This window comes from Oxyura jamaicensis, chromosome 9 (assembly GCF_011077185.1).
Source record: "Oxyura jamaicensis isolate SHBP4307 breed ruddy duck chromosome 9, BPBGC_Ojam_1.0, whole genome shotgun sequence".
NCBI lineage: Eukaryota > Metazoa > Chordata > Aves > Anseriformes > Anatidae > Oxyura > Oxyura jamaicensis.
Window position 1 is genome coordinate 16,776,564 of NC_048901.1, and position 27,254 is coordinate 16,803,817.

Sequence of the window (27,254 nt, forward strand, 5' to 3'; positions counted from 1 at the left end):
ATATTTGTACAACCGCACGCTCGCATTGATTCCCGCTGCTGTTGCTTTTGTTCTCCTTTCACCATTTCACTCATCTCTCCGTGCGCACGCCCGCACAAAAAGGAAGGGGAAGGGATGGGGCTGCCCGAGGAGCAAACCCCGCGGCGTGGGGGCTGAGGGAGACCCGGAGCTGGGGAAACGAGAAGGCAGAAGTGGTTTATTGCGGGTTTGCCGTTTAAAATGAGCAGAACTCCCCCGAAAAGCAAAGCCAAGCCAGGATCGAGCATTGCGGGGATGCTGCGGGGACCCCAGCCCTGCAGCACCGGGACCCCTGTGGAGCTGTGCACCCCGGGGAAGGTCCCCGCAGCAGGGACCCAAACAGGGCCCTGGAAGCCCCCGGGGAAGGGGGACGGTGCAGGAGACCCCGGCCACCCAGCAGCAGAGGGGTGTCGGGACACGGGGAGCCCCTTCCCCGTTGCTGCGCTGCGCGGGGCCCCGCCAGCCGCCCCCAACCCCCCCGCCTTGTTTGCTGTTCCTGCGCTGGGGGACGGGGTTAATGAGAAACCCGAGGGCGGGCGAGTTCCAAGGAAAGGGGAAAAACAGCACCTGGCTCTGCCACCGCCAGCCGGGCAGGGGACGACCCCGCGGGTCGTGGGGAGCACACCGCTGGAGGCGCGTGGCCACCGAGGGGCTGCGGCCAGATGCCCCCCAACACGTGCGAGCCCCCTGGGGACGGGGAGCCCTGCTCTCTGCAACGAGTGGCTGAGGGTTTGGGGACCCCATCCCCGCTGTCCCCGTGGGAGCACCCCCAGGTCGTTTCCTCGCCGGGTGCCTTTGAAGTGGCGGCGCTCGCACCTGGCCGGGCAGCTGCCGTCTCATGGGAGGCAGGTGCGAGGTGACTCACGGAGGCCACCGCGCCGCTCCCGCCTGGGAAAAGCCGGCTGGGCCACCCCGGGAAGGCTGGCTGTGGCCAAGGGAGGGCCGTGGGTCTGGGGACAAGCCCTGGGGACAAGTCCCGGGGGTGTGCGGAGCCACTAGCGGTGGGGTGGCAGCGAGCCCAGCTGCTCCCCGCTCGCTCTGGGGCGGAGGCTGGCCCTGCTCCGTTTTCGCTCACCGGGTTTGGTTCCCAAACGTCGGGCTTGATGTGAGGAGGGGATGGGAAAAGCCATTACCAGCATCTCCTGCGGCACCAGACCGGGGTTTCAGGGTCTGGCTCTGCCCCAGGACTCGTTACCTCCAACCCTTTGTGCCCCACCAGGGTGCACGCCGTGTCCTTGGGCGCTGCAGGGCTGGCACCAGGTCCGTGCCCGGCACCTCCCCGCGGCACCGCTGCCTCCGGGGCCCCTGCAGGAGCACCCACAGCAAGGGAAGTGGGGGAGCAGGGGGGGGCACAGAGCCAGCCCCCAGCCCCCGGAGGGGCCCAGCACCCCGTGCTGGTGCAGCGAGAGCGATCGAGCAAAGGAAACTCGGTTAAAATTCTTATTGCCTTTATTCTGCCCATTGCCTCACACAGTCCTGCCGGCCAGCACACACGCACGCACGCACACACTCACGCACACTCACGCACGCTGGGAGTCTCTCCCTCAGCTTGGAGGAACCGGGCTGCAGTGAAGAGTCAGAGGAAGGTGAGTGAGTCTTTTGGCAGCAATCACAGCGTGTGTCAGGAGCGGGGCGGCCGCGCCGGCGGCACCCGCTCCTTCTGCATAAAACAGGAGGCTGGGGGAGGCCAGGCCTCCGCGCGGCGCAGCCCCCCGGCCCCGCTCCCCGTCCCCCTTTTGCAGGAGCGCGGCTGCCGTGGGGCCGGGGGCCGAGGGTCCCTGTGCAAACGTGCTGACGGCCTCACTCTGCAGTCCAGAGCCGGCCACGAGAACCAAGAGGGTAAGAGATGCGGAGCTGGGCACCTGGTCCCCCTCCCTCCCCTTTCTGCTCCCTCTTATTTTTTTTTTTTAATATATCTCTCTATTTTTTTTTTTTTTGCCTAACTCCCTGCATAGTAAAATCTCACGGGGTTCGGGTTCTGGCGTGCAAAGCCAAGAAGAAAGGGAGCGAAGCCTTCCCTTCGGACACGTTCCAGTGCAGACCCTCGTGCGGAGGGGCCGCGAGGGGGGAGGAGAGAAGTGATTGTCTGGGGCCAGGCAGCCCCGTCCCTGGCGTCGTCTCCACGCCGTGGGCAGCCCCCGTGGGGGCTCAGCCTCCCCCGGCTGCCTCCGTGAAGGGACCGGGGTCAGGGAAGGCTTCGGACGTGTCTGACGGACTCAGCCGACGGGTCAACAGTCTGTGGCCTCGGGGACGGGGCGAAAGTGAGGACTCGGGGCGGGGAAAACAGGGTGAAAAGAAATCCAAGAAGCAGAACAACTCTTCAAACCGATGAGCACCGAGACAGGGCGGGAAGCGGGATGTGCCATCTCCGTCCCATAATCCATCTTCAATATGAAGACTGCGTCGCTGCCTCGCCGCTCCAGGACACGGGACGAAAAGCCGGGCTCCCTCTCGGCACGAGTGCCTCCGATCCGGGGAAGGGCGGCCCGGCCCGGCCTGTCCCAGGCGAGCGTCCGAGGCAGAGGAGCGCCGCGGGAAGGGGGAAACGGGAAGCCGGGCTGCACCGCAAACTGAACCTGGTTGGCAGGTTCCCTCGGTCCGTTCCAATGCAGAGTCCCCTGCGGTCAAACCTGAACCGGGAGCGTCTGGTTCATCTGCAGCCTCATGTCCTGAATGCTGCTCAGGATCTTCTTCTGGTGCCCTGCTAGCGTCACTCCTATCCTCAGCAGGTCTCTGCAAAGAGAAGGTGAAGATTTATTTAGTGACCTGGCAGGTCTGGATGCTGACTCCCAGACCGTAACCCCCTTAGGAACCTGCCCCCCCCCGACAAATCTGCCCTCTGCGTGCTGGCTGCCGGAGAGGCGAGGGGCCACCCAGCCCCACGAGCAGCGACTTACTCTGCGGTCATCTGTGCCACCAGGTCGAAGGAGGCAAAGCCGGCATTGACAAAGTTCTCCTTGTACCGTCCCATTTTGATGGCGTCCAGCCAGTCTCCCACGGTGGTGAAGGTGGTGTAATCCGGCACAGTGCGGTCCAGGAGCGGCTGGGAGATGCTGCGGGGCGAGAGAGCCACAGGTCACGGGGAGAAGAGGGAAGCGGAGTTGTACCTGGAAGCAGGGACGTTTCTCATCCCTGCTCGCCCACGTCTCCAGTCCCAGACACCTGTGTTCCCCAGGATCTGGGACCCCACTGACCCAGACTGGACGCTGGCGATGACCTTCAGGCTGGCGGCGTTGCGGATCAGCTTGTCCAGCGTGTTGACGATCTGTGCAAACTTGGGCCGCAGGTTGCGGTCCCGCACCCAGCAGTCCAGCATCAGCTGGTGCAGCGCCGTGGGGCAGTCCATGGGGGGAGGCAGGCGGTAATCCTGCTCCACCGCGTTGATCACCTGTGGGGAGACGCGCACGGAGGCGGGCTGTGAGCCCCCCCGGTCCCTGCCGGTGACCCGCAGCTCCCCGCTCTGCGGCGGGCACTTACGTCCTGGTTGGACATGTCCCAGTAGGGTCGCTCCCCGTAGGACATCACTTCCCACATGACGATGCCGTAGCTCCACACGTCGCTGGCCGACGTGAATTTGCGGTAGGCGATGGCCTCAGGAGCCGTCCATCTGATGGGGATCTTGCCCCCCTGCACGGGCAGACAGCTCCATCAGTTAGCACGTACCTGGTGCGTCCCCACGCCCCCAGCTCTGCGGGTCTCCCACGAGCATCCCGTACCAGGGAGCTGGTGTAGGTGGGGTCGGCCGGGTCGTCCTCCAGGAAGCGGGAGAGCCCGAAGTCGGACACTTTGCAGACCAAGTTGCTGTTGACCAGGATGTTGCGGGCAGCCAGGTCCCGGTGCACGTAGTTCATCTCCGAGAGGTACTTCATGCCTGCAGCGATGCCTCGCAGCATCCCCACCAGCTGGATGACCGTGAACTGCCCGTCGTTCAGCTGCCGGGGGAGAGATCAGAGGGGTTTTCAACACCCCAAATGGGCTGGGGATGGATCCCCGTATGCTACCACCTCCTTTCTGCTGAGGGCCATCCCTCTTCCCCCACCCCAAGACGCACAGGTTAACCCTGGGGACATCAGCACCACAGTGTAGAGGGATGGAGAAGGGGAGCTCAGAGCTGGCACCCCCCAGCCCAGGGCAGGAGGAGATGCTCACCCGGAGGAAGGAGTCGAGCGCGCAGTTCTCCATGAACTCGGTGATGATCATGACGGGGCGGCTCTTGGTCACCACGCCCTCCAGGTGGATGATGTTGGGGTGGTCGAACTGGCCCATGATGCTGGCCTCGCTGAGGAAGTCCCGCCGCTGCCGCTCCGTGTAGCCCACCTTCAGCGTCTTGATGGCCACGAAGATCTCCCGGCGGCCGGGCAGCTTCAGGCGCCCGCGGCACACCTCGCCGAACTCCCCTGCGGGTGGGGAAGGGGACGAGGGGGCAGCAGGGTGAGCCGGGCGGCCGGGGGACAGGCGGTGGTCTCAGCAGCCGCTGTGCCCAGCCCCGGGACTTGCCTGCTCCAATGACCTCCTCAATTTTGACGCAGGAGATGTCGATCTCTTTGGCAAATTCCCGGACTGCTTCATTGGGATCCTCGTAAGTGAAGGGGTCAATGTAGACCTTCATCCCCGGGGTGACTGCAAGGACAGAGGGCTCGTCACAGGGAGGGACACAACCCGGGTGACATGGCACACCAGCCTGGCACGGCACAGCCCACGTGCTGGGCTCTCACTCACCGTACTGCTGCAGCTTCTCGGTGTATTCGGGATCTGTGCTGTTGCGTTGCTTCCTGCCCAAAGGAGACGAGAGGAGGTGTTCAGTAACCATCCCTTTCCTGATGGGGCAAAGACATGTGCTGCCAGCTTCCAAATCCCAGCACAGACAACCCAAGCCAGAGAGCCTCCCCTCCGGCAGCCCGCGAGCAGAGCGATCTCTGCCTGAGGTGCGGTGGGAGAAGAGAGCCCAGCTGTGCTGAGAGAGGATGGCAGGAGCCCGGGCAGAGCCCAGAGCTGGTGCTGGGAAGTAGAGACACACGGTCCTCCTTTGGGACCCATGTGCAGCAGGTCCAGTCCTTCGCTGTGTGACTGGAGCTGCTGGAGCTCTGCCTGCAGGCAAAAACAACCCCCAAACGCGGCTCTGCAGCCCTGCTCCTTGCGGAGGCAGTACCTGAAGCAGACGATGGCGATGACGACCACAACGATGACAAACAGCAGCCCCGCCGTGGCCGAGCCCACGATCAGAGGCAGCTCCTGGAAAGTCTTCCCGGTGGAGCCTGGCGGAGGGAGAGGCAGGAATCAGGGTCAGGCTGGGGAGGGAGCATGTTGGGGGTCTGGGGCACGGAGGCAGCCCTGTCCTGGTACCTACCGTCCTCTGCAGTCGTCTGGAACTCAGTGGGGAGGCTGTAGCGGCCGTACCCAGCCACCGTGCGTGCCCGCACCTGCACCATGTACCGAGCGTTGGCCTTCAGCCCGTCCAGCCGCACCGAGTTCTTCTGGCTGGTGACAGTGTTGGCAATGCCGTCGCTCTGGCCTTGCTGTAAGGGAGACACGGGGGGGGTCACCGCTGTGCTGCGGTCCCGCCGTTGCTGCTCCCCTTCCCCAGACACTCTCTACAGGGACCCCCTTTGCTGCGGGGCCAGGGAGAGGGAGCAAGTGCTCTGCTTTACCTTCTCGGAGTACTTGATCTCGTAGTCGAGAATGATGCCGTTGGGTCTCTCCGGGGGAGTCCAGGACAGCGTCATGCTGTTCCCCGTGCTGCTGTGCAGGTGCATGGTGGGCACGGCAGATGGGGCTGGGGAGGAGGAAGAGAGAAATGAGGCTGTGCCGGCACCGGCTCCCGCTCGGCAGCGCTGCAGCCAGCCGGGCTGGAGGCACGGCGCGCACAGCTCGTCTCCAGAGGTCCTGCACAGGACGGGCAGACAGCACTCCCGCTTCTCCCCAGGCCCACCCTGTGTGCCCTCAGCATCTCTGCAGCTCCAGCGAGCCCTCCTGTGCCCAGCTACGTCCTCCACTGTCCCTGATCAGCATGGGTCCTGCTCTGATAACCCCAGCCAAAAGGCACAGAAAAGCTTCGAGACCGTCTCTGGAAGGAGATGTGGTCTCAGCATCTTGCAGCCAAGGCAATAAGGGACCAAGGGACGCTCAGAAATTGCACCGAGGTGACACTTCACCCCCTGCCTCGCTGCAAACTGGTTCGGGGAAGGGCCCCGGCAGCCCAAACCAGGGCTCCTTCCCCTCTTCCCCTTGCCAGGAGCTGCCGCCCCACCCCACCGGTGAGACCCGTGAAATCAGATCAGAGCGCGGCGGCTGGAGATTACCAGCAGGCTGGAGCCGGGCCAGGGCGGGAGGAAGGAGGAATGGCAGAGCAGCCGGCTGCCTGCAAAGGTTTGGGCTGGTGCTGAGCCTTCCCAGGCCCACGGGGGAGAAATCTCATTTCCTTCCTCCTCCCTTCGCGGCAGGCGCAACGTCTCTGGGGTGGGTCTAGGAAATCCAGAGCTCTCCGGAGCATCTGCCAAGCCTGCCCTTCCCCGCTCGCACGCGTTCTGATCTCATCCCCTCCAGGGACACACGTTCCAGCGGAGAGGAGAATTCACCCAGGGGATGAGATGCGGGGACGCAGAGCCGGCGGCACGGCAGCACGAAGGAGCGCAGCCCAGCCCCTCGCTCCCCGCCGCGACACTCACCTGCCTGGTTGGTGGTGATGTTGACGGAGGCGAAGTGGGGAGGGAAGGGGCTCTTGCTGGAGATGCCGTTCACCGCCTGGATCTCGAAGGTGTACTGGGTGTGGGCCATCAGGTTGCTGATGTAGATGCGCCGCTCGGTGAGGCCCAGCTGGCGCGGCACGAACTCCACGTTGTCGTCGCAGCGCGTGCACAGGCGCCGCTCCACGCTGCACTTCTTGCAGATGACGTTGTAGAGCAGGTCGTCCCGCCCGCCCCCGTCCTGCGGCTCGCTCCACTCCAGCACCAGCGACGTCTCGTTCACGTTGGAGATGACGCTGCGGGGAGCCGACGGCACGCCTGGGGGGGGGGACACACACGGAGAGGGGGTCAGGGACGGCTGCCGCGTGCCCCCCAGCCCGTACCCAGCTCGCCTCCCCCGTCCCTCCGGTGGGACTCACTGGTGCAGGTGCTGTCTGCGGGGTCCGTGTCGGCGCGGAAGAAGCCGTTGCGACACGTGCAGACCGTCGCTGCTCCTGAGGTCGTCCGGCTGTTGGGAGGGCAGGGGGAGCAGGGCCCCTCGCCCTGCTTGGACTTGAAGGTTCCCGGGCCGCAGGCTGGAGGAAGGGAAAGCAAACCCGCGTTAACGAAGGGCACCCACTGCTGTCCCTGAGGCTGGGCAGGACCCTCCCTCACTGGATGATCTCTGGGTGGTGGCAGGAGGACCACCGGCCGCCTACGAGCCTTTCCTACACTGCTACAACTGGGGGCAAATCCTGCCGCTTCCTGCACGCCTCGCCTGCCCATCCCTCCTCGCACAGGGACTGTGTCCAGGGGATGCTTTCCCAGGCTCACGGTGATCTCTGCAAGCCCAGGCTCACTGCAAGCCCCCTCTCTGAGCTCACTGCAGGCCCCGAGCCCAGCAGGAGGGCAGGGAGCCGTGTCCCAGCCCCTCAGGATGAGCAGGGCTGCTACAGGGAGCTGATACTGGGAGGCCTGCACCGCCGAGCTCACCCAGGTCACAGGCGGTGCCCAGGGACCCCCTGGCACTGGCACAGCTTTCCTGGGCGCTGCTCCTTCTCCCGTGGCAGCCCCGGGCAGCAGCAACGGGCCCAGCCGCTGTACGGACATCAGGGCAGCCCCGTGAGGATCACACATCCATCCCCGTTTTGTTTCCTCTCCCCAGTCCCCAAGGAGGGGCTCTGCCACGCACTGGCTCCCCCTTCCCCAGCTGGCTGCCGTGCCCAGCACCGCGGCAGGATGCTCACTGCACCTCCCGGGGACGCACAGCGGGGATGGAAGGACTCAGCCCTGCCTGGGCAGCCCCCTGAGAGCCCCCCCCCAGCCCCAACACGGCCCCTCCGCCAAAAGCCTCGGCCACTTCAGCCACGTCTCAGCCCGCGGCAGTGGCACCCCGGGGCCGGCTCCAGCGGCGTGTGCCGAGCGAGATGCCAACATTCCTGCGGGCCGGCGCCGCCAGCCTGCTGCCCCCGCTTCCGAGCGGCCCCATAAAGGAGCCGGGAGCCTGGATCCGGCCCCGCTCACTCCACGGGCACTCGGCCCCAACGAGGGGCACGTGAAGGGATTAGCGGCACTCGAGCCGAGCCGAGCAGCGTCGGGAAACCGCCCCACGCCTCCACGTCGCCTCGTTTATCGCAGCCCTGCGACAACACTGAGAGCCCCACCGGCACCCCCTCTGCTCTGGCATCGCCCCTGGTTCGGCTGGCACGGTACCGGGGGCACGGAGCCCTCCTGGCAGCCCTGTCCCCAAAGCAGCACCTCCTGTCCCGTGCCTGCCAGGTGACATCAGCCGCAAACAGGAGTTGCTTCACTGCGAGGCCTCTCCCGACACCCTGCGCGGAAATTTCCTGGCAGCCCCACGCAGTGCGGGGCTCACCCTGCTTCTCCTGCTGCCGGACACCGCGGGGACGGGGGCAGGAGGCTCCTGCTCGGTGAAACCGGGACTGCCCGCACGGCTCAGCTCCCGCAGCTCCCTGACCCGAGCTCACCCAGCCTTTGGGAATTAAAGTTTCGCCCGTCCTGACCACGCCGGTAACGCCACTGCGCTCGTTTGTCAGCGACGGGGAAGGAGCCAGGGCTCACGTCCCCCCGGCCCGACACGCCGGGACGCGGAGGGCAGCGGCCCAAAGGTGCCAGAGCAGCCTCAGCACGCACAGACCCACCCCAGCCGCAGTCCCAGGCAGTTAAAACTGGGTGGATGCAGATTCACACATAAGGAACCAGATTGCTGAGGAATGAGAGATGACTGAAACCTCTTGGACAGGAACACTCTGGGCTCCGAGAGCTGCCAAACATGCTTTGGTTATGGACAGGAGCCCAGATCCATCAGGGACAAACCCCCCCTGAAATAATAGGCTTGTTGCGGGGGATGGAACCGGAGCAACCAGCGTGTGCGTGAAGCCGAGAAGCCCGAGCCCCAGACGGGGACGGCGAGGTGCTCTGGAAAGGCGCCAGGACGCCCCGCCGGGCTCTGCCTCCCGCGCCCTCAGGACGGAGCAGGGGCTGCCCCTGTCCCCCCCCCTTACCCCAACACGCAGCCACCCCAGAGCTTCCTCCCAGCACAGACGCCTTCCTCTCTGCCTCCTCCTCCTCCTCCCCTCGCCCCGGGCAGCCTCACGGCTCCTGCGCCCAGGTAAGCGCGGGGACAAAAAGCCACCGTGGGAGCGCAGGGCAGCCCGGAGACGACACGGAGCAAGAGCTGAAGGGGGCTGCACTGCACCCTCGCTGCCACCCCGGCCGAGGACGGGGCACGGCTCTGCCCCCACCCCGATTTAGGGCGAGGAAGAGCAGGAAAGGCACCGAGGCCCAGCTGCGCCGCGGCGTTTGGGCATCCAGCTCCGTTTCATAAATCAGAGCGTAAAGACCTCGGTGGCAGCGTGACAGCTCTCAGCCACAGTTGAAGGCTGTAACCGAGCTGAAAGCTGATCCCAGGTCCCCGGCGGATAAGCCGCTGTGTCATCTCTTCTCTGCAAGAAGCTGCCCGCACAACCAGCGCCGCCGCGGCCGGCACGCCGCCGAGGGAACCCGGCATCGCCAGAGCAGGAGCGCGACCGCAGCCCCGGCCCGGCAGCCAGGCTCCCCCCTCCCCGAGCTCTGCATAAGCGCTTTTCCTGGTGAAAAAACTGAAATAACAATCCCCAACCTCCGCGCACAGATCGCGTCGCCGCCGGGGAGAACGTGACAGGGGCTGACAGGCGCAGGACACCAGGTCAGGGAACCGAGGCGGAGTGCCCCGGTGCGCCGCCGAGACGCAGCCCGGTGTGACAGCCGGGGATGAAGGGCTGCAGCGGGGAGTTACGGGGACACGGGGGGGGGGAAAGAGAAGGAGAAGCTGCTTCTCCCGGCAGCACCGCTGGGCGTGCAGCAGCCTCCGACCCCCTGGGGCCTGATCCTGCCCCGCTGGTGCCGAGCTGCAGCGGGGGGTGGTCGGGCAGGGGAGGGCACCCTTCCACGCCTCCCCGGCGCAGTCCCCACCCCGGTGAACGAAGCCCAAGGGAGGGAGCTGCGAAACACCGAAATAAAGCCATCGGCGCAGCATCAGGGCGCCGTGACTCACCCCGCACGCAGCCGGCGATTACGGCGCGGGACGTGGGCAAGCGGCACCGACCCTGGCACAGCGAGCACCCCCGAAAGCTGACGGCCCCCTCCCCGGGGGGACACAGGGCACCAGCCCTGCATCGCTGCAGCTCCCGGCACCGAGGTCGGGGGGGGGGAAACAGCTCCGAGTCACCCCGTTTGAGGACTCGGCTGCTTTCCTACCCGCGCGATGCTGCTCCAGCCCGGGCAGCACCTTCCTGGCCGTTTCTCTCCCCACAGGACCGAAGCAGAAAGCCTCGCTTGAGTCGAGATAAATTAAACTGATCGCATCCCTTTGTCCGGCAACCCTGTAATTTCTTTAAAGGCAGCAATCAGGTTTGCCTGGGATGATCTGTGCTTTACGAACCTCCGCTGCTCACTCCCTTCGCGCTTTCGTAAGTGGCTGCAGATGGATCAGAGCCACGCGCGCGGCAGCCCAGCTACAGCCGAGGCGGTAACTCTCGTTTCGAGCCTCCTTTAAGAGGCTCTTGATTTTTCTGTTGTTTTTTTTTTGTTTTAAATCACCCTTTGGGTGGAAATATTTTACACGAGCGCAGTCCGAATGTGAACGGGGCGAAGTCGGAGGGTTGAGGAAGGGAAGAGCCCTTTGGGGTTTGAACAGTGCCATCCGAGCACCAGGCAGGAAACCAACATTTTTTGTTGTTGTTGTTTTTTTAGAGGGAAAAAACTCCAACAAGCGCCGCTGCCTCTCGAGCCGCAGCGGGTCAGCACGCAGGACGGCAGAGGCAGATTTCCTCGACCGTGTTACAAGCGAGCCATTGTGGAGCTGCCTGGCTCCGAAGCGCCAGCTCCGCGCTGCCTGCGCTGCCTTTGATCTGTAATCCCGGACAATTAATAGAAGGCAGTTTCACTTCCTGGTTTTCATGCAGCAACCCCGTGTTGCAATGCAAAGCTGCAAACAGTTGGCAAGGGGACTGCTTGCTTGGCGTTTTTTTTTTTTTAATTCACGGTGATGTTTCCATTAGTCACTGATTGCGAGGAAAATGTATTTTTACAAAAGCCACGCTTTGGCCCCAGCCTGACCTGCTATCGCCTGCTGACGGCACCCAAACACGCAGCGCCGGCCCCCAGCGCCTCCGCCGGGGGGAACCCAAAGGAAAAGGCTTTGAGAGGAGCCTGGCGCCGCGCACCGGCTCTGGGGGACGGGGTTTTCACTCGTGGTCTGGGTCTTCACCAGCCCCGAGGCAGCGGGCAGTGCCAGGAGCCCCGTAGGTGGGCTGTGTGGGGGGCTCGCTGCTAGCGTGGCACAGGAGGGAGGCAGCATTCGGCTCCCAAACCCTTCTGTGTCGGGGTGAAGGCGGTGTTGCGTGGCCGTGCGCCCCGGCACGGCCCCGATTTGGGGCGCAGCTCCCGAACGGGGTGCGGGGCGTGCGCGCCCGGAAGCGTTTTCGGGGAGGTGCCGGCGGCCGACCTGCCCTGTGCTCCCACGGGCACCGAGCTCGCCGCTCACGGGGGAATCCCGACGCCTGCCCCTGCGAGGCGGGGAGCTCCTCATCAGCAAAAACCCGGCGTGATTTGGGTCGCCACGCACCGAGTCCCCGGCCGGGTGGGTCGGCAGCGCGTCCCCCGGGCCCCCCGCCCCGGCCAGGAGCTCGCTCGTCTCCCTGCCGCGAGCGCTGCCTCCGCGCATCTCCGTGGCGGGGAGCGTGTGGGAAGCAGCACAACCCCCAGAAGGGCCGTGTGCTAATTAAATAAAGATAATGAGGCTGAGAATGAGATGCCAAATCAATGCTGTGGCAACTTGTGAGTAGAGCGCCAGATCCCAGCCTCGCGTATCGCATTACAAAGCGTGCCAAAGAAGCTGCCTTCAGCCGGGCGGGATGAGCCCTCGGCTCCCGAGGGACCGGGATACAAGCTGCATTGTAGCAGGTCTGAATGCGGAGTCTAATCCTGGCGCTGGATGGAGATAAAGAGGAGGAGGAGGAGGAGGAGGAGGAGATCTTCAAAGGCCACGGAAAAGTCTGGGGAAAGGGGGAGATTTACAACAGGGCTTATCCCATCTAAGCGCTAACGCAGTATTGTTATTTATTAAAATGCCATCTGGCACCTCGCGGCACTCTTCACCCCGACGCCTGGGAGAGCTGCACAAAGCCGGGCGGCAGCGCCCCGGGGTCCCCGGGCACGATGGGGACCGTGGCCCCCGGTGCTGTGACACGGCCCCTGCCTGCTGGGGTTACGGGGTCGGGCTCCGTCCCGCTCCCCCCGTGCACCAGCCACTGGCGGGGGCATTTCTGCAGGGCGAGCTGCAGGAGCGTGGCGGAGGGGGAAGAGCAGAAAGGCGGCATGGAGGCAGCCAACAAAGAGCAGAAAATGGAGCTGGGTTCTCCGAGCCCTTCCTCAGCTGTTTCCACTTATTGCACACGATCATATGGCGGAAAATCTGACTGTACGAGCGCGGCTTTCCCAGAGAAACGTGGAGACACCGTTTCTCCCCAGCGAAGGGCAGGCTGGTGGATGGGGACGTGCCCGTATGGCTCAGCGCGCCTTCCCCACGCGGGGAGAGAAGCTGAGGCTCGGGGGGAGAAAATAGAAGGTGCTGCCCATGTGCTGGAGGATGGAGAAAGGAGGAGGCGTGCTCACGGTGCTGGGAAAGGCGCCGCGCCGGTCTCGGCTCCTCCCGGGGGGAGCAGGGAGGGGACACGGCCCCGGGCTCTGCAGCGATGCCCTGACTGTCACCTGGGAGCCCTCCGGCCCTGCCTCGGGATGGGAGCCGAGCCGCTGCCCCGAGCTGCTCTTCTGGGTGCCTCGCTTGTGAGTGCAGTGGTTGTGGGCATGGCTTGGGCTCGAGCATCGCCTCTGTGGAGCCTCTGCTGCCTTCCCCAAGCAGGGAACCACGGATGTTGGCTTGAAAAGGTGTCACCTCGAGCCCAAAGCCCTCTTGATGCAGGGAAACAGCAATCAGCCTTGGTCTGCAAGATCTCCCAGCCCAAGTGACACAGAAAGCAGCTCCCCAGGAGCAGGGCCCCCAGCGCACACCATGGCAGGAGCTGCGCTGGGACCGACGGAGGCTGTGGGCTCCAGCAGAGGCACAGCCCCACGGAGGCCGAGCTCTCGGCAGCCGCTCCGGTCATGTATACATCCCGGATCCCATCGCCCCTGCCAAGAGCAGAGGGCTGGCGCCAAGGATCCCGTCATCGGTGAGCACGAGGCATCCAGCCCCGGGGGCCCACCGCTCCCCGCGCGATGCCTCCAGCCCTGGGCAGCAGCGAGCATCCCTCCTGCTGCCTGAGCCACCCTCGGGCAGCGTCCTGCAGGCAGCCCCCGAGGGCAAAACCACCCCGAGGGAGCCCAACACGCACCCGGGGAGATTTTTCCTTTGCAACACCCCCCACGCGGGGTGAAACAGCAACGCCAGCCCCCAAACCTCCGGTGCCACCCCTCCACAGGCAGGATGCTCTCCCCTTCCCTCCGAGGGGCTGCGGGAGCTCCCGTTCCTCTGCCTGTTTCCCCCACGCAGCTCGCTGGAAGCCTGCAGCGCTGGCAGGGCGCGCGCCTCTCCCGCAGCTCGCACAGCGGGGCCCCGCTCGCCGCCGGGGTTTCTGAATGCCTCCGCACTGGCAGCGTGAAATCACGCCTGCCGGGAACAGCCCGGCCATCAGCACCTTGCCGCGCCGCGGGAGGGAGGGAACGGAGCCCTCGGTCACGACAGCAGGGATGCGAGAGGCTGCGAGCGATGCGTGGGGGCAGGAACGTGCCGGGCGCCTGCTGATTGCCGTGCCCCGGAGCCACGGCCCCTCGCGAGCGGACGCGTCCCGCAGCGCACAGGTCTCGGCGGCCAGCGGGTGCTGACTGGTGTGGCACAGCACACACCGGCGGGTCGAAGTGCAGAGCTCTGAGACACCCATCGCTGCAGTAACCCTTGCTCCGTGCTCAGCGAGCCAGCCGAGCTCCAAGCCCCCGAAACCAGACCTCGCTCAAGGCAGATCTGCCTCCTCCACCAGCGCACGCGTGCCCCCCCGCGACGGAAGGGCCACGCTACCACCACCACCACGCACTCACCTTGGCACTGCGTGTCCTTCATGGTGGGCTCGTACCCGGCGGCACACGTACAGGCTCCCACGGGCACCATCCACTCGCCGTCGCCGTTGCAGTACAGCTTGAGGGGGACGGACACCTCCACGGCGTTGGGGATGCAGGTGCCCGGAGCGATGACCAGAGACGTGGGCTCAGCCCCCGTTAAAGTCTCCGGGAAGATAGCAAAGCCAGCAATGGTGTTGGAGCATTTCTTGTAGAAAGCCCGGACAGAGATGAGGGACATGCAGGCCCCCAGGTCCTGGAAGGCCAGGTAAAAGCCGTTCTTGGAGAGGGGCCCAAAGCTGCGCACCTTGGTGTTCACGCGGCCGGACTCCAGCTTGGAGAAGCTCTCGTCCGGGGCAATTGTATCCACTTTGATATAGGGGTTCTCCATCCAGAAAGGGCTACTCGCCGAGGCAGAATCCGTATCCGACTCGTAATAGAAGAGGTTGAAGGTCTCTTTGCAGGAACCGGGGATGTTGGGGATGCTGTTGCAGTCCCGCACGGTGAATTTCAGCTCCACGTAGACGCGCTGGACGTCCTGGCGCTGGATGAACTTGGTGCGCAGCCAGTTGTTCTGGTTGGCCTCCCGCACGTTGCACACCTGGTACGTGCGGATGGGGTTCATGGCCTCGTCGTAGCCGCTGACCTCTTCCCACTGCAAGAGGGAGGCAGAGCGTCAGACCGCCAGCTGGGGACCCCAGGCGAACGGCAAGGGGCAGGGCAGCAGCTAACGGGGGGCAGCGGCAGCACCGCCGCCCGTCCCAGCCCTCCGGGGCCCCCGGGGTGCCGAGGGACCACGGCGTACCCGCACACAGAGTCAGCGTGGGGCTGCGAGTGTGTGAGCTCAGGCAGGGGATGCACGGGAGGGGAGGGTGAAGGCACGGGGGGAGCGACCCCGACCCCCCAGGGCCGTGCTCTTTGGCACTGGGGACCAGGTCCGGCTCCAGACTTACCCCCGTCTCTGGATGGGTTGTCCATGCCAACTCCGAGGTCACCCACTTCGTGTCCATCAGGGTCTCTGGAGGGAGAGGGAGGAAGAAGTAATTGGAGCTGAAGGCCGAGATTCGAGGAAAAAAAAAAAAAAACAAAACAGGAGGAGTGGGGGAAGAAAGGAGCTGACATTTCTGCGGAAAACAGCGACTTGGGGGGTGAGACGTGGTGGGAGGAGGGGGAGCGGCACAGACAGACTCCAGATTTCTGCTCTGCTGTCAGGAGAACAGGAAGAGCGAGGCGTCCCCGCGGAGGTGCGGGACGAGGGGCGGCCAGGTGGCACGGGGACAGGCTGCCATCCCCGGCCCCGCCGTGGCCGCCGAGCCCCCCACCTCCCCGGCCCCCCGTCCGCGCCCTCCCCCTGCGCTTTGGCAGGGCGCGTATTTACTGTGGCTGGGGTTGAAAGGGCCCGTTCCCATGACAGGGCGGTGCGGGCCAGGCAGGTTTATCCAGAGGAGGAGGGACTGGCAGGCTGCTCTCCCAGAGACGCCCCACATCACTCATTTTACAAGAGGGGAGAAGAATTTGACCGTCTGGCCAACATTCCTGGAGCAGACTACAAGACAAACCACCCCGACAGCATTCCCCAAACAGCCCCAGCCCCAGCCTAGGGGGAGCGAGACGCTTGTCTGGGAAGAGCTGCAATTGCAGGCAGCTGTCGCTAATCCCAGGCAGAGCCGCGCGGCTCCGAGCTGAGCACCGGGCACAAAAAACCGGGAGGAAAAAACGCAATGACAGGGAACGACACCGTGCCGGGGGGGGCGCTGCCCATGGTTCCCTCCCCGGCTCACCGCCACGCTGCTCCCGGGGTGGGATGGGGACAGGCTGCCCTGCCAGGATGCCGGCTCTGCTACCCTACACCCAGGATGGCCCCGTGGTTTTTTTTGGCACCCCTGGGGTCCTCCCGCCCCTTTCTTGCCCGTGGGGAGCCTCAGGCAAAGGGTGTGCAAACACCAGGCAAAGCCCCAAGGCAGGTAACAGCCCCCTGCACACCCGGCGTGCTCAGAGGGTCCCCACCAGGACCAGCTCCAAAACCTCTCCCCCCCTCTTTGCACCCCAACCCCGGGGGCTGTCCGTCTGTCTGTCCCTCACCCCTTCTGCCCCGGAGATGGAGGGCACGGAGCCCACAGCTCCCCGAGCACGGCTCGCTCCCGGCAGCCAGGCACAGGCATCCCAGCCCCAGGGGCAAAGGGGCAATTTCAGCTCCTTTCCTTCCACCTCAGGAAAAGCAGGGGCTGACCCAGCCAAGGAGGAAGCGCGGAGGAGGAAGGAAACGTTCGCACATTACAGGATTTCAGATGAAGCCCTGCTGGAGGTAAACACCTTCCTTCCGAGTCCCACCCCGGGGACATCAGCCAGCACCGCCTGGCCTGGCACCCACGGACGCGCCAGGAGCCGGCGCTGGCACCCGGTCCTCAAGCAGCGGGGCAGGGGACACGAGTGCCACCACGGCACGGATAAACAAGGACCCTTCGGGACGCATGGGCTCTCCGCCCCACTGTTTGGGGCAGCATCCCCAGCAGGGAGAACTGGGCAGACAGACCTGGGCAGGCTGCCACGCTCCCCGGAGCCCCCCTGCCGTGCCGGGGTGGCCACGGCGGCTCCTAGCGAGGGCAGCCCACGCAGGGGACGGGAGAGGGGGCTGCGGAGCGGGGCCACCCGCACCTCTCCGAGGCACGGCCCCGCGCGCCAGCTGCCCTAATAAGGGCACAGCGGTGCTGCGCGGGGGCCAGGCACGCAGCGCCGGCGGCGGAGCGGAGCCAAGCGTGCGCTCGGCGTTGACAGCGCGGGGCTGCCAAGTCCCGGAGCGGAGACCCTGGGCTGTAACGGGGCGCGGGGTACGGCCGGCCACGGGCCGCTCGCCCGCACGGGGTTGCCAGGATGGGGCGGCACGGGGGTCCTGCGGGCAGCCTGGTCCCGCAGCAGCAGCCTTAAATCTGCCCCCCGGTGCGTGGGAAAGCCCTGCGTGCCCTGCAGCCTCCGTGCTGAAGGCAGCGCCCTGCGGCACCGAAGGACAGGGCGCGGCGGCCGGCGGTCCCCTCCGGCAGCACCCTTCCCCGCGAGCACCGGCCCGGGGTAGATGCAGGGCTTGGACGCACTGCACCCTAATTTGGCAGCTTCTACGCTCTGACCAACGAGGAGGGGAAAGAAAACAACAGAGCTGAGCCGGCCCCGCTGGCGCGAGAGCTGCGTAAACCACACAGAGAGAGAGCAGGGAGGGAAAATAATAAAAATAAAGTCACCGGGCAACGCAGCTAAAGGAAACGGGACCCGGCGCGGAGGGCGGCGGGGCTTTCCTGCAGCTGCAGGAGCGCACCGGGCCGGCCGGGGTCAGCGGTCGTCCCCAGCCTCCCCTCGCAGCCTGCCGAGCGTGAAGGTCGCAGACGGACGGCCCCGAGGGCTGCGGCACTGCCCGGGGCCGGCGGCCACACGCTGAGCCCAGCCGGCCGCAGCGGAGCTGCAGAGACCGCGCGGTGCCCTTAGAGCTGCCACAAGGATTTCTCGACAGCCTGGCACCGGGCTCCTGTCCTTTTTCCAGCAAGCACCAGGCTGTTCCCTGCACTGGCACCCTGCTAAAGGGCACACGCCAGCACCCAGGGCTGAGGTGAGGGCTCCATTTGGGAGCGCTGGAGGCTCGCTCCCACCCGTGCGCAGCGCCAGAGGTGGGATCGGAGGCGGTGCCCGGCTCAGTCGCGGTTTGGAGGTGCTTTGGAGGGACGTGAACAGCGTCATGGGCAGCGGAGCTGTGAGTCAAAGCCTCCCAAATCCCGCACACCGAGGAGAGAGCCTGGTTGCATTAGTCAACGGGAAATTGGCTCCCAGTTTCACCAGCTTTGGGAAGTCACCCTAAGGCCTGCTTTATCACTCCTGTCTGCCCCGCTGGGATGCTGTCCTCTCCTTACCTCCAGCCCGGCCAAGGCAAGGGAGCTCAGACGGAGAACGAGCCCCGCTCCGTTTTGGCGAGCACAGCAACCCACGGCCGCCCCCACACAAAAGCAGGATTTCCATGGCAGGGATGGATCCAGGAGCCGGGAAAGGGCCTCACTTCTCCGATGCGGCCACGAGCACGGCTCTGGCTGCCTCCTCCCTGCCCTGCAAAGCTTCCTCCTACGCGCACCTCGAGCTGCAAAGAGCAGGGGTCCCAGCCCCTGCTCTGCCATCCCCTTTGCAGGTTCCCCAGCACCTCGCGGGGCACTCGGAGCCCTGGCGTGGGCCCATCTGGAGACGGGGACCTCTTCCCACGCAGCGGCTCAGGAATGCCGCGTGCACGCTCCGCGGCCAGCCCAAGGCTTCAGCTCCCCCTAAGAAGAGGCCCAGGGAGCCCGTCCCGCGCTGCTCGGCGGCAGACACGCGCAGCGGCCGTGGCGGGGTCTGCGCTCAGCCCTGGCTGAGCCAGAAGGGAAAATTCTTTCAAGATGAAGCCGCTGGGGAAGACTCGAGCGTCTCCACCGACCGGCTCCGATTTAAGCGCCCTTCCCTTTGAACGTGGGGACCGCCGGCTTTATCAGGATGTGCTGGCAGGGTACGACGCCAGCTCCTCGCCCCAACGGGGGGGGGAGAAGGCAGCCAGCGCAGTCCCGAGCATCCTGAAAGAAGCCAAGGGAGGAAAGTTAGTAAAGACGCCCACGCAGCCCTGCTGCAAACAGAGGAACCTGTTCTGCAACGCCGCCGCGCTCCCTGGGAGCCACGCGCACCATCGCGCCCGGCCCGCGGGAGCCGAGCCCCGGCAGCCGGGCTGGGCCACCCTGTCCTGTCCCATCCCGTCCTGTCCCGTCCCATCCCATCACCCAGCGCCACGGCGGCTCCGTCGAGCCTCTCCCTCGCCGTCACCTCCAGCCGTGCCGGGAGGAGAGGTGGCTGCTTCGGGACAGAGGGATCCGCTCGCAGCCTCGCTCGGTGCCTGCTAGTCAAGCCGCCACCAAAAGGGGCATCTCCCGTACATTTTAATTTCCTCCTCGGTTTTGAGACGATTACGGCGGGAGCGGGCGGCCTTGTGCACTCGCCATTCAAGCACCTATCGGCACAATTAATCCCGGCACCGTTCTAAGCAGCGGCACAAAGGGCCTTTGGTGCAGGGCCCTTTATCTGGGAACAAAGAGCTGCCTGTGGGAGAGAACCTGAGGTTGCACTTTTCCCGCTGACGAGTGCTTCACGTACACAAAAGCGGAGCCACACAGAGCGCCGGGCGTTGGGTCAGCCCACGTGGGGAGACCCCGCGACACCTTTCCCAGAGCAACTTTTCCTCGAGGAGGGTCCCGGCTTCTCCCCAGCCCCAGCCAGACCCCACAGCCCTCCTCCTCCTCTTCCTCCCTGGGGACACCCACAGCAGAGACTTTGGGCGCAGGCTTGAGGAGCCTGCTGACGCTGTCTGCCAGCTCCCTCTGCAGCACCGCCCGGCACACAGCACAGCCCACGAGGGAAATCCCAGCTCCCCTGGGGACCCCCGTGCTCCCAGCACCCTGCACAGCCCGGCGTCCAGCGCGGGGCCGGGGGCCGCGCAGGGTCCCCACCCTCGGCTCCCGGGCTGGGGTGGCGCGGCTCAGCCCAAGGGAAGGGCAGGAGCTCTCCCTATCGCCGCCCACGCTGGGAACCTGTCCTCGCAGAGCAGGGCGCCTGTTTGGAGCAGGGGGGGGACGCGGGGATGCTTTGGGGACGTCCCCCCCAGTCCCTCTCCTTGGGGGACGCAGGGCTCCGGCTGCCCGCACCCACCAACGCGCGCTCGCCCCAGGTCCAGGGCAAGCCAACGAGCTGGGAACAAAGGGAAGAGAGGAGGGGAAAAAAAAAAAAGTGGGGCCTGTATCACAGCTGTGGCCCTTCGTGCCAAGGGCGTTTGGCCCATCATCAAAGGGGATCGGATTTGCTGAGGCAAATGATGACACATCCACTTCAAGCGGGGCAGGTTCTGCCTGCTGCTGGAGGCGAGCCACCGGAGTGAAGAAGTACTGTGGGCACTTAATAATAGACTCATTATTTCTGCATTATGGCAGGGCCCAGAGGCCCCAACTGAGATTAAGGCCCCTTTGTACACACCACACACACACGCACAAGGGCAGGCAGTCCCTGCCCCAGCCGAGCCCGGCTGAGGACGGGCAGCACCGCCGGTCCTGGGTCCTGAGCTCCCTGCAGAGCCCAAGGATGCACCGAGGCTGCACCAGGATGTAATAACCTCACCGGGGAAGATGGCCCCGTGGCTCTGAGCCATCATCCGGCTGCATCTTCCTCATTTCCCCCTCGTCCCCTGACCCCAGCGCCCCACACCTACAGGACAGGCAGAGCCAGCCCCGGGATGACTGCGAGCACAAGGGACGGAGGGGGACGGGAGCGCTGCCTCCATCCAGCCCTGCCCCATCAGCCACCCGCTGACTGGCTGAAGAGGGTTTTCCGGCCGCGTGCTCCTCGCCAGGAGCTGTTTCCTGATGGCCGTGAGACAGACTGAAGCATGTGAGAGAGGACAGGTGCCAGCTCTGCAACTGCGAAAAGCAGATCAAGTGGCAGCGCCCGGGACGCGGGGAGGGACAGGCGTCCACGCACCGGGTCGAGCCGGGCAGGGCAGATTTCTGCCACCGCAGGAGCACGGCCGTGCCAAGCTGGGCTGCGACACGGGCTGGCACGCAGCGCGCACCCCCTACAAATCACGGTGGTGGCAGCAGCAAGGTTTTTTTTTTTTTTTTTTTTTGCAGCAGGACAGCGGGTCCCTGCCCTGCAGCCGCATGCCGAGGACTCAGCTGTGCCCTGGACGCGTGCAGCCCGAGCCCTGCCAGGTCCTGCTGCCAGCCCCCAGTCCCTCTGAACGGCCGCGCTGACGCCGGGAGAGGACGCGAGCCAGCTGCCCGAGTCCAGCCCTGCGCTGCAATTACTGTTCTATTAATACCGCGGGGATTTCGGATGTCAGAGCCCGGTGCGCCATGCCGGGGTCAGCTTTGCCGGGGCGAGCTGCCATCCCTGCCCACGTGGTGCGCGCGCCCCAGCGCTCGCTGCTTTTCCTCTCCTTCAGGAAAAGCCAAATCCGCTCTGCTGAGCCAGGGGAAAAATCGACCCCACTGATAAGCCCCCAGAGCCCCGCTAGCCTTGCGGCGACTGCCACCCGCTTGGGATGGGCACGGGGAAGGGACGCCCTCTGCAGCGCCCTGCCACCAGCTCCCGTGGGCCAACCAGTGCGGCATCAGCCGTGCCAGGTCAGCGGGAGCCGTGTGGGCCAGGAGGCAGGGGAGATTTATAGGTCAGTGTCCCCGGCAGGAGCAGCCATGCAGCCGCCCTCCACTGCCACAGAAATAACTCATCGGATCCGGAGACGCCAGACCTGTTCGAGCCGCGAACGCTATTAACCAGGATGTAGGCAGCAAACCGGCCCCACAGAGCCACCCGCGTTTTCCAGGCCCTGCAAAGAGAGGGAAACGTCGCCGTGGCTTCACAGGGCAGGTGTCCACCCTCACAGGGCCACCGGGCTGGTACGGATGGATGCAGAGCCCCAAAATCCCCGGGGAAGGCGGGCACCAGTCCTGACGTGGGTCTGCCTCCACGAGGCAACCGCGTGCAGCAGGCTGCGATCCCAAACGCCTCTCTTTCCCCCCCCCCCCCCCCAGCTCTGTTTTTTCCAGGTTGTACTTTTGGAAGGAGGCCAGGGAAGGAGTAATGATATTTAAAAAACACCCCCTCCCCAAAAAAGGTTACTCGTTGCACACACAAAGGTTCGCCCCACAGACGGGGCGGCTTGGCTGCCAAGCTGCATCCCATCCAGGCAGCGCGGAGCAGGGGTTTCTGCCAAGATTTCCCTCCTCTCTCCTGCCTGGGGCAGTTACCCAAATCTCCACGCTGCTCTCCGCTCGCTTCCTCGAGCACAGAGCCCATCTGGAACTGCTTAAACCCAAATATCCTCCCCCCCGCCTCCCCCACCCCCAAAGTCAGATTCTTCCAGAGTTAAAACAAGCACAGAGTCAGGAGGGGGTGCCGGGCCGGGCTGACTCGCTCCTTCATTTCAGTTTAATTTCTGGGGAACTAGAATAAATCTGTTCCTGGCGATCGTTCAAGCCCTGCACATTTTTCTCATTAATAAAAAAAGGCCTTGGATCGCACGCCGTGTGTGCGTGCATGCCGCGCGCCCCCTCCCCGCTCGCCCAGCCCGCGGGGTCCCTCCTGCGCCCCAGCCCTCGCTGGGCGAGCACCAAGGCACCCCGGGGACGAGCAGGACGGCACGGGGGCGGCCGGCGGCCCCTCCCCGGGATGGGTTTTCGGCGGCTCTGCCGAGGGGCCTGCGTGATGGCCCCACCTCAGAGAGGAACCGGGAGGCCCAAATTGTTTCGCAGCTGCTGCCAGGCAGGAAAGCCCTTGGGGATGGCTCCCCTGGGGCAGGCAAGGGACCAGGGATTGGGGGGGGCGGGGGGGCATCCTGCTGCCCCCCTTCTTTCCATCCCCCCCCCCCAGCATCGCAGCCCCTGCTGGGCCCCCCGCGCCCAGGGCATTCCTGGGGAGGGGGCTGGGAAACAGGTGTTTGTCAACAGCTCCCGCCACATGCGTGAGAAACACCAGGCCTCGTCAGCCCGGAGCTTAGCAACATGCAAAAAATAAAAAATTTAAAATAATAATAATAAAAAAACCCTCCCCGGACCCCCCCCCCAGGCCGCCACGTGCTGGCACGCGTGCAGAGAGCGGGGCCGGCGCTGGGCCGTGCTGCAGAGCTCCTGCCTCTTCCCAAGATGGCTCCCCTTCCTCCTCAGAGGGGCGGCCATGCGGAGCCGCGGCGGGCTCGCTCCCTCCTGCCTCGCTGAGGGGAAAAGCAGGCTCCGGGGCTGGGCCTCGGCCCCTCGAGCTGGGACCTCCGCGGCTAGGAAGGGGACGAAGCCCCCGAGCTCAGCCCTGCGAGGCCTTGGTGGCCCCACATGGCTTCAAGAAGGGTGGGCAACGCTGGGAGGCGAGGGAGGCAGGAGGAGGCCTGGAGGAGGCCCAGCCGCCCTACGAAATGGCTCCTGCCTCGCCCCGGGGCTGCTGGCGGGCTCTGCGGGGCTCTGCTCACGAGGGAGGACGGTCCACGCCTGCCACCAGCCCCGACGGCCTCAGCTGGCACCGCCATGGGGCAAGCCCAGCCCGAGCCTGGGACTGGATTTTGAGCAACAATAATGACGATGATCTACATAAAACAACAACAACAAAAAACAAAACCCAAATGAGGCTGTCCCGCCAGGGTGGGAACGTCACTGCAGAAAGTCTCCTGGCCTTCAAGATAGCAGCCTGTCCCCAGGGGCCATGACCGCTCCCGCGTGGGGTTTGGCGGCTGCGGCGGGGTCCCTGCGCGGCGGCTCCCTCCTCCCCAAAACACTGCTCGGGAACGCGCCCGCTCCACGAGCGATGCCAGCTCCTTCTGGCTTTGATCTCGGGGAAGCACAAGGGGACGGCAGCCACCGGCTCTACCAAGACCCATGGGGACAAGGACGGGGACCGGCACCCACCCCGCTGCTTCCCCCCCAGCCAGCAAACGGGGGGGACCCCGTCCGGGGCGGCCCCAGCACCCTTCCCCCAGTGCGGCTCCCAGGCGGAGACGCTGGATCCCGACAAACCAGTTTGACTCAGCACAACAGGAACAGCTACAATTTTAAAAACATGCAAGTCTGTGATTCAGATTGCTCGGGCTGTTTTAATTAAACGCCAAGCTCCCCTGCTCCAGTAGCAGCAGCAAACGGCTCACGGAAAGAAAATGCAACAAACTGGTTTCCCCGAATATCTCTCGCAGTAAGTCATCACAACAAAACAGGGAGTTTCGGTTCATTCCTTAAAAACCAGAGGCCGCTATTCCCAATCGCGGAGCCCAGGCAGACGCGGCCCCGGAGCTGCGGCCAGGCGCTCGCCGCCGCCTCCAGCCCCACGGCAGAGCTGCGTGCCGAGGAGAGGCACGGACAATGCGCGGCTGCGAGTTCCCCCTCTCCCCGACCGGCCGCATGCTCTGCGTGACACAAAGGAAAGCCCTTCTCCTCCCCGCCTCGAGCACGGCCGGGGCGGGCTCCCACAGACGGAGCTTTTTGCGAGGAACGGGAGATTTAATGAACCCGGCGAGCGCAACGGAGCCCCGCAACCTGCCCTCCCTCGCAGCCCTACCCTGAGCATCAATAAAACAGCAGGGCTAGCTTCCCTGAATCACCCCGCCGAGAAACAAGCTGTTTCACTGAAAAGTAGTTAAACAAAAAGCGAATCTCCCCGCCAAGGAAAGACCTGGTGGTTCCAGCACAGGGGGCAGCTGCGCCGGCTTGGCGGTGGGGTGAGCAGCACAGCACCCGGAGCGTGGTCAGGCTGCCTAACACTTGGCGGGAGCCTGGGAGCAGGGAAGGGATGGCACCAGATGAGGAAAACCTCTATAAATCCTCCTGGTTCGGGTATTTGGCTAAAGCCTGAGTTAGATCGGGGCTGCACGCGGCAAGACGCTGCCTCTGCTCTGGGGCTGAGCGCGTGGACAAACCCCAGAGAGGCTGCTCAGGCAGCAGAGGGGTACAGAGTTTGTTCCTCCGAGTGCCGGTGCCAGCCCACCCAAACCCCCACGAGGACAGGCAGAGCTACCCGGTGGTGCCCAGCTCCCTCTTGCCAAGGCTCTTCAAGGCCCAAGGTCTTAACCCAGGTGGATGGCAAGAGCCTCAAACACAGCACTTGCCCCGCGCTGCGGATCCCCACGGGGCCTCGGCTCCCGCAGCCCCGCCAGGACAAACTCTGCTCCTCGGCTCCAGTCCCTGCACCGGAGAAAGGATCCGCTGTTGCCCCCGGACAGAGCATTCCTTCTGCAGCCGGCCCGGGGACTGCTGAACCGGAGAAGAAAAACACATTGTGACTTCAAACAAACCCAGCGCACTTACAGGATCTGGAGAGAAACCATTTTCTCCTCGGCAGCACAAAGCCCTCACTGAGCCGCTGCCGAGCGCGGCTCCCCCCCACCCCCATGGGGCCTTGTAAAGAAACCCAACGCCGTGCCGTGCCCCCGAGGACGGGAGCTGATCCAGCCCCGGAGCCGCCAGGACCCTGCCCTCCAAGCCGGGCACCGGCCGCACGCCCGGCCCGTCAGCCCCTCGGAGGGGACGGCGAAGCGGCTGGATCCGGGGGCCGTCGGCTGCCGTCGCCTGGAGGACGTGAGCGCAGATTTATGGCCTCACCAGATTTATGATCAGCACTAAAATACCCGACCGAACGTGCACGCTGGATTTACAGTAACCGCTCGAGCGCTCCGGTGCCCGTCGGGAAGCAGCGGTGCGAGCGGGCAGGAACGCCCAGCGCGGCAGAAGCGCGGGAGCTCGCTGACCCCGACACCAACAGTGGCTTCCTAAAAGCGGCGGGGACAGGAACCTCAACAACTTTCCCTCCAGCTCGGACAGAGAGCAAAGGGAAAATGGGAGGAAAAAAAAAAAAAAAGGAAAAAAGAAAACAAAAAAAAATGTCCCATGGGAATGAGGGCCAGCCCCCAAAAACACCGTGCAGTGCCAGCCAGGCCCTGAAGCAGTCCCCCGTGCTGGCACGGCGCTGGGCCCCCACCTCCTCAGGCACCGCGTTTGTTCCCTGACCCCTTCGCACGCTCGGGAAGCCAAGAAAACCCGGCGGCTCCTCAGCACGAGCTGTTTGTTTTCTCTCCATCCGGCTCTTCGCGCCAGTTCACGCCCGGGCGGCGGGGGAGAGGCCGGGCCCCAGCCTCCCCAGGGAGCAGCGGGACAGCCGCGGCCGATGCTCGCGGTGCCCTGCCACGCCGCCACCGCCGGCTTCCTTCCCCGATCCCAAAGCGGTGGCGGCAAGCGGGTGGGCGAGGGGCTGCCTGCAGGCCGGGGGCACGCCGGGATGAGCTCCTTGCCCACACCTCCATCCTCCTGATCCTCCTGATCCTCCTGTCCTGCTGCCTCCCGGCACGGCGGTGCCCGGGCTGGCGTTGGCAGCGTCTGTGCCAGGCTGGCTTCTCCCTCCCCTGCGCTCCCGGACCGAGCAGGCCACGAATCCCAGCTCGTTTTCCTACGGCGTACAAAGGAGGATGTTTTTTTTTCTTTTTTTTTTCCCCACCCCTCTGCCAAAATAAAGAGAGAAAAAAAAAAAATAAAATCCACTGGGTAGAGAGGGAGGGGGGGAGGAAAAGCAACACCCGTAAGAGCCACCCCCAAACTTTGTAGGAAGCCCAGCCCTGGGGGGATCGCTCCCCCGAAATCGCAGCGGGGCAGGGCTCCCGCTCGCAGCAGCCCCCCGAGCCCCCCGGGGCCGCAGCCCAAACATCGCAGCGGCAGAAGGCGCAGCCCAAACCCGCCTCCGAGCAGACAAAAGCGGGGCCCCCGCCGCCGGGCCGGCCGGGCAGCTCCGGGGCTCGCCGCCGAACCGGGGAATTCTCCTTATCGGGGGATTTTTTTTTTTTCCCCTTCTCCTTTCCCCTCCCGGCTCGGGGCCTCCCTCAGCCCCCACCCCGCCACCTCCGGAGCTCCGGGAGCGGCTTCGGTTACCGGACACCGCGCAGACTTTGTGCCCAGACAACCCCCCTCCCTCGGGCCCCCTCCTCCGCCCCGGGACCCCGGAGCGGGGCCAGGCGCAGGGCCCCGGCGGCCGGCCGGGATCTCAGCCCCCGGCTGGCAGCCGAGGAACCTTCTTGGAACCGAGCGGAGCCGGGGAGCGCTGGGCAGGGCAGGGGGGTTCCCTCCTCCTCCTCCTACGTGTTCCCCCCTCCTCCCCCGGCTCCGGTAAGGCTGCGACACTCGTGGCCGCTCTCCCCGGTAGCCCCACGCCGGAGCCCGCGGGGTTAAGCCGGCTGCCGGGGGAAGGGATGGAGCCGGACACGGCGGCGCACGGCCACTCCTCCGGCGGCCCCAGCGCTTTTGGCAAGCCGCGAGCTTTCCACCGGCAGAAGGATGAATTTTCCAGCCCTCCAGCTCGCGGCGAGAAGCCTCGCAAGGCGAAGCGAGCGGCCGACCGGGCTGGGCTCGGCGGGGCGTTCACTCTGGAACCTACTGAGGGCGGCGTGGGGGGGGGGGG

The 27,254-nt window shown here is 65.2% G+C and overlaps 1 protein-coding gene across 4 annotated transcripts in view; it reads right to left on the reverse strand.

Moving 5' to 3' along the window:
* Positions 1-1,449: 1,449 nt before the first annotated feature.
* EPHB3 (EPH receptor B3) overlaps positions 1,450-27,254 on the reverse strand; it is a 39,302-nt gene continuing 13,497 nt past the window's right edge. The window contains exons 1-17 of one of the 4 annotated variants that reach the window (XM_035335240.1): positions 17,301-17,314; positions 16,429-16,432; positions 15,248-15,313; positions 14,277-14,949; positions 7,121-7,276; positions 6,684-7,019; positions 5,667-5,791; positions 5,366-5,534; positions 5,168-5,273; positions 4,738-4,790; positions 4,516-4,638; positions 4,168-4,415; positions 3,735-3,950; positions 3,496-3,645; positions 3,213-3,406; positions 2,916-3,071; positions 1,450-2,751 (exon numbers count right to left, since the gene is read on the reverse strand). In XM_035335240.1, the coding sequence (XP_035191131.1) occupies positions 2,643-2,751; positions 2,916-3,071; positions 3,213-3,406; positions 3,496-3,645; positions 3,735-3,950; positions 4,168-4,415; positions 4,516-4,638; positions 4,738-4,790; positions 5,168-5,273; positions 5,366-5,534; positions 5,667-5,791; positions 6,684-7,019; positions 7,121-7,276; positions 14,277-14,949; positions 15,248-15,304 (2,871 nt within the window). In that variant the 5' untranslated portion in view covers positions 15,305-15,313; positions 16,429-16,432; positions 17,301-17,314 and the 3' untranslated portion in view covers positions 1,450-2,642. Of the gene's footprint in view, positions 2,752-2,915; positions 3,072-3,180; positions 3,407-3,495; positions 3,646-3,734; positions 3,951-4,167; positions 4,416-4,515; positions 4,639-4,737; positions 4,836-5,167; positions 5,274-5,365; positions 5,535-5,666; positions 5,792-6,683; positions 7,020-7,120; positions 7,277-14,276; positions 14,950-15,247; positions 15,314-16,428; positions 16,433-17,300; positions 17,315-25,472; positions 25,505-27,254 lie in introns of those variants that run through there. The other 3 variants (XM_035335238.1, XM_035335242.1, XM_035335239.1) reach the window with 3 other exon arrangements.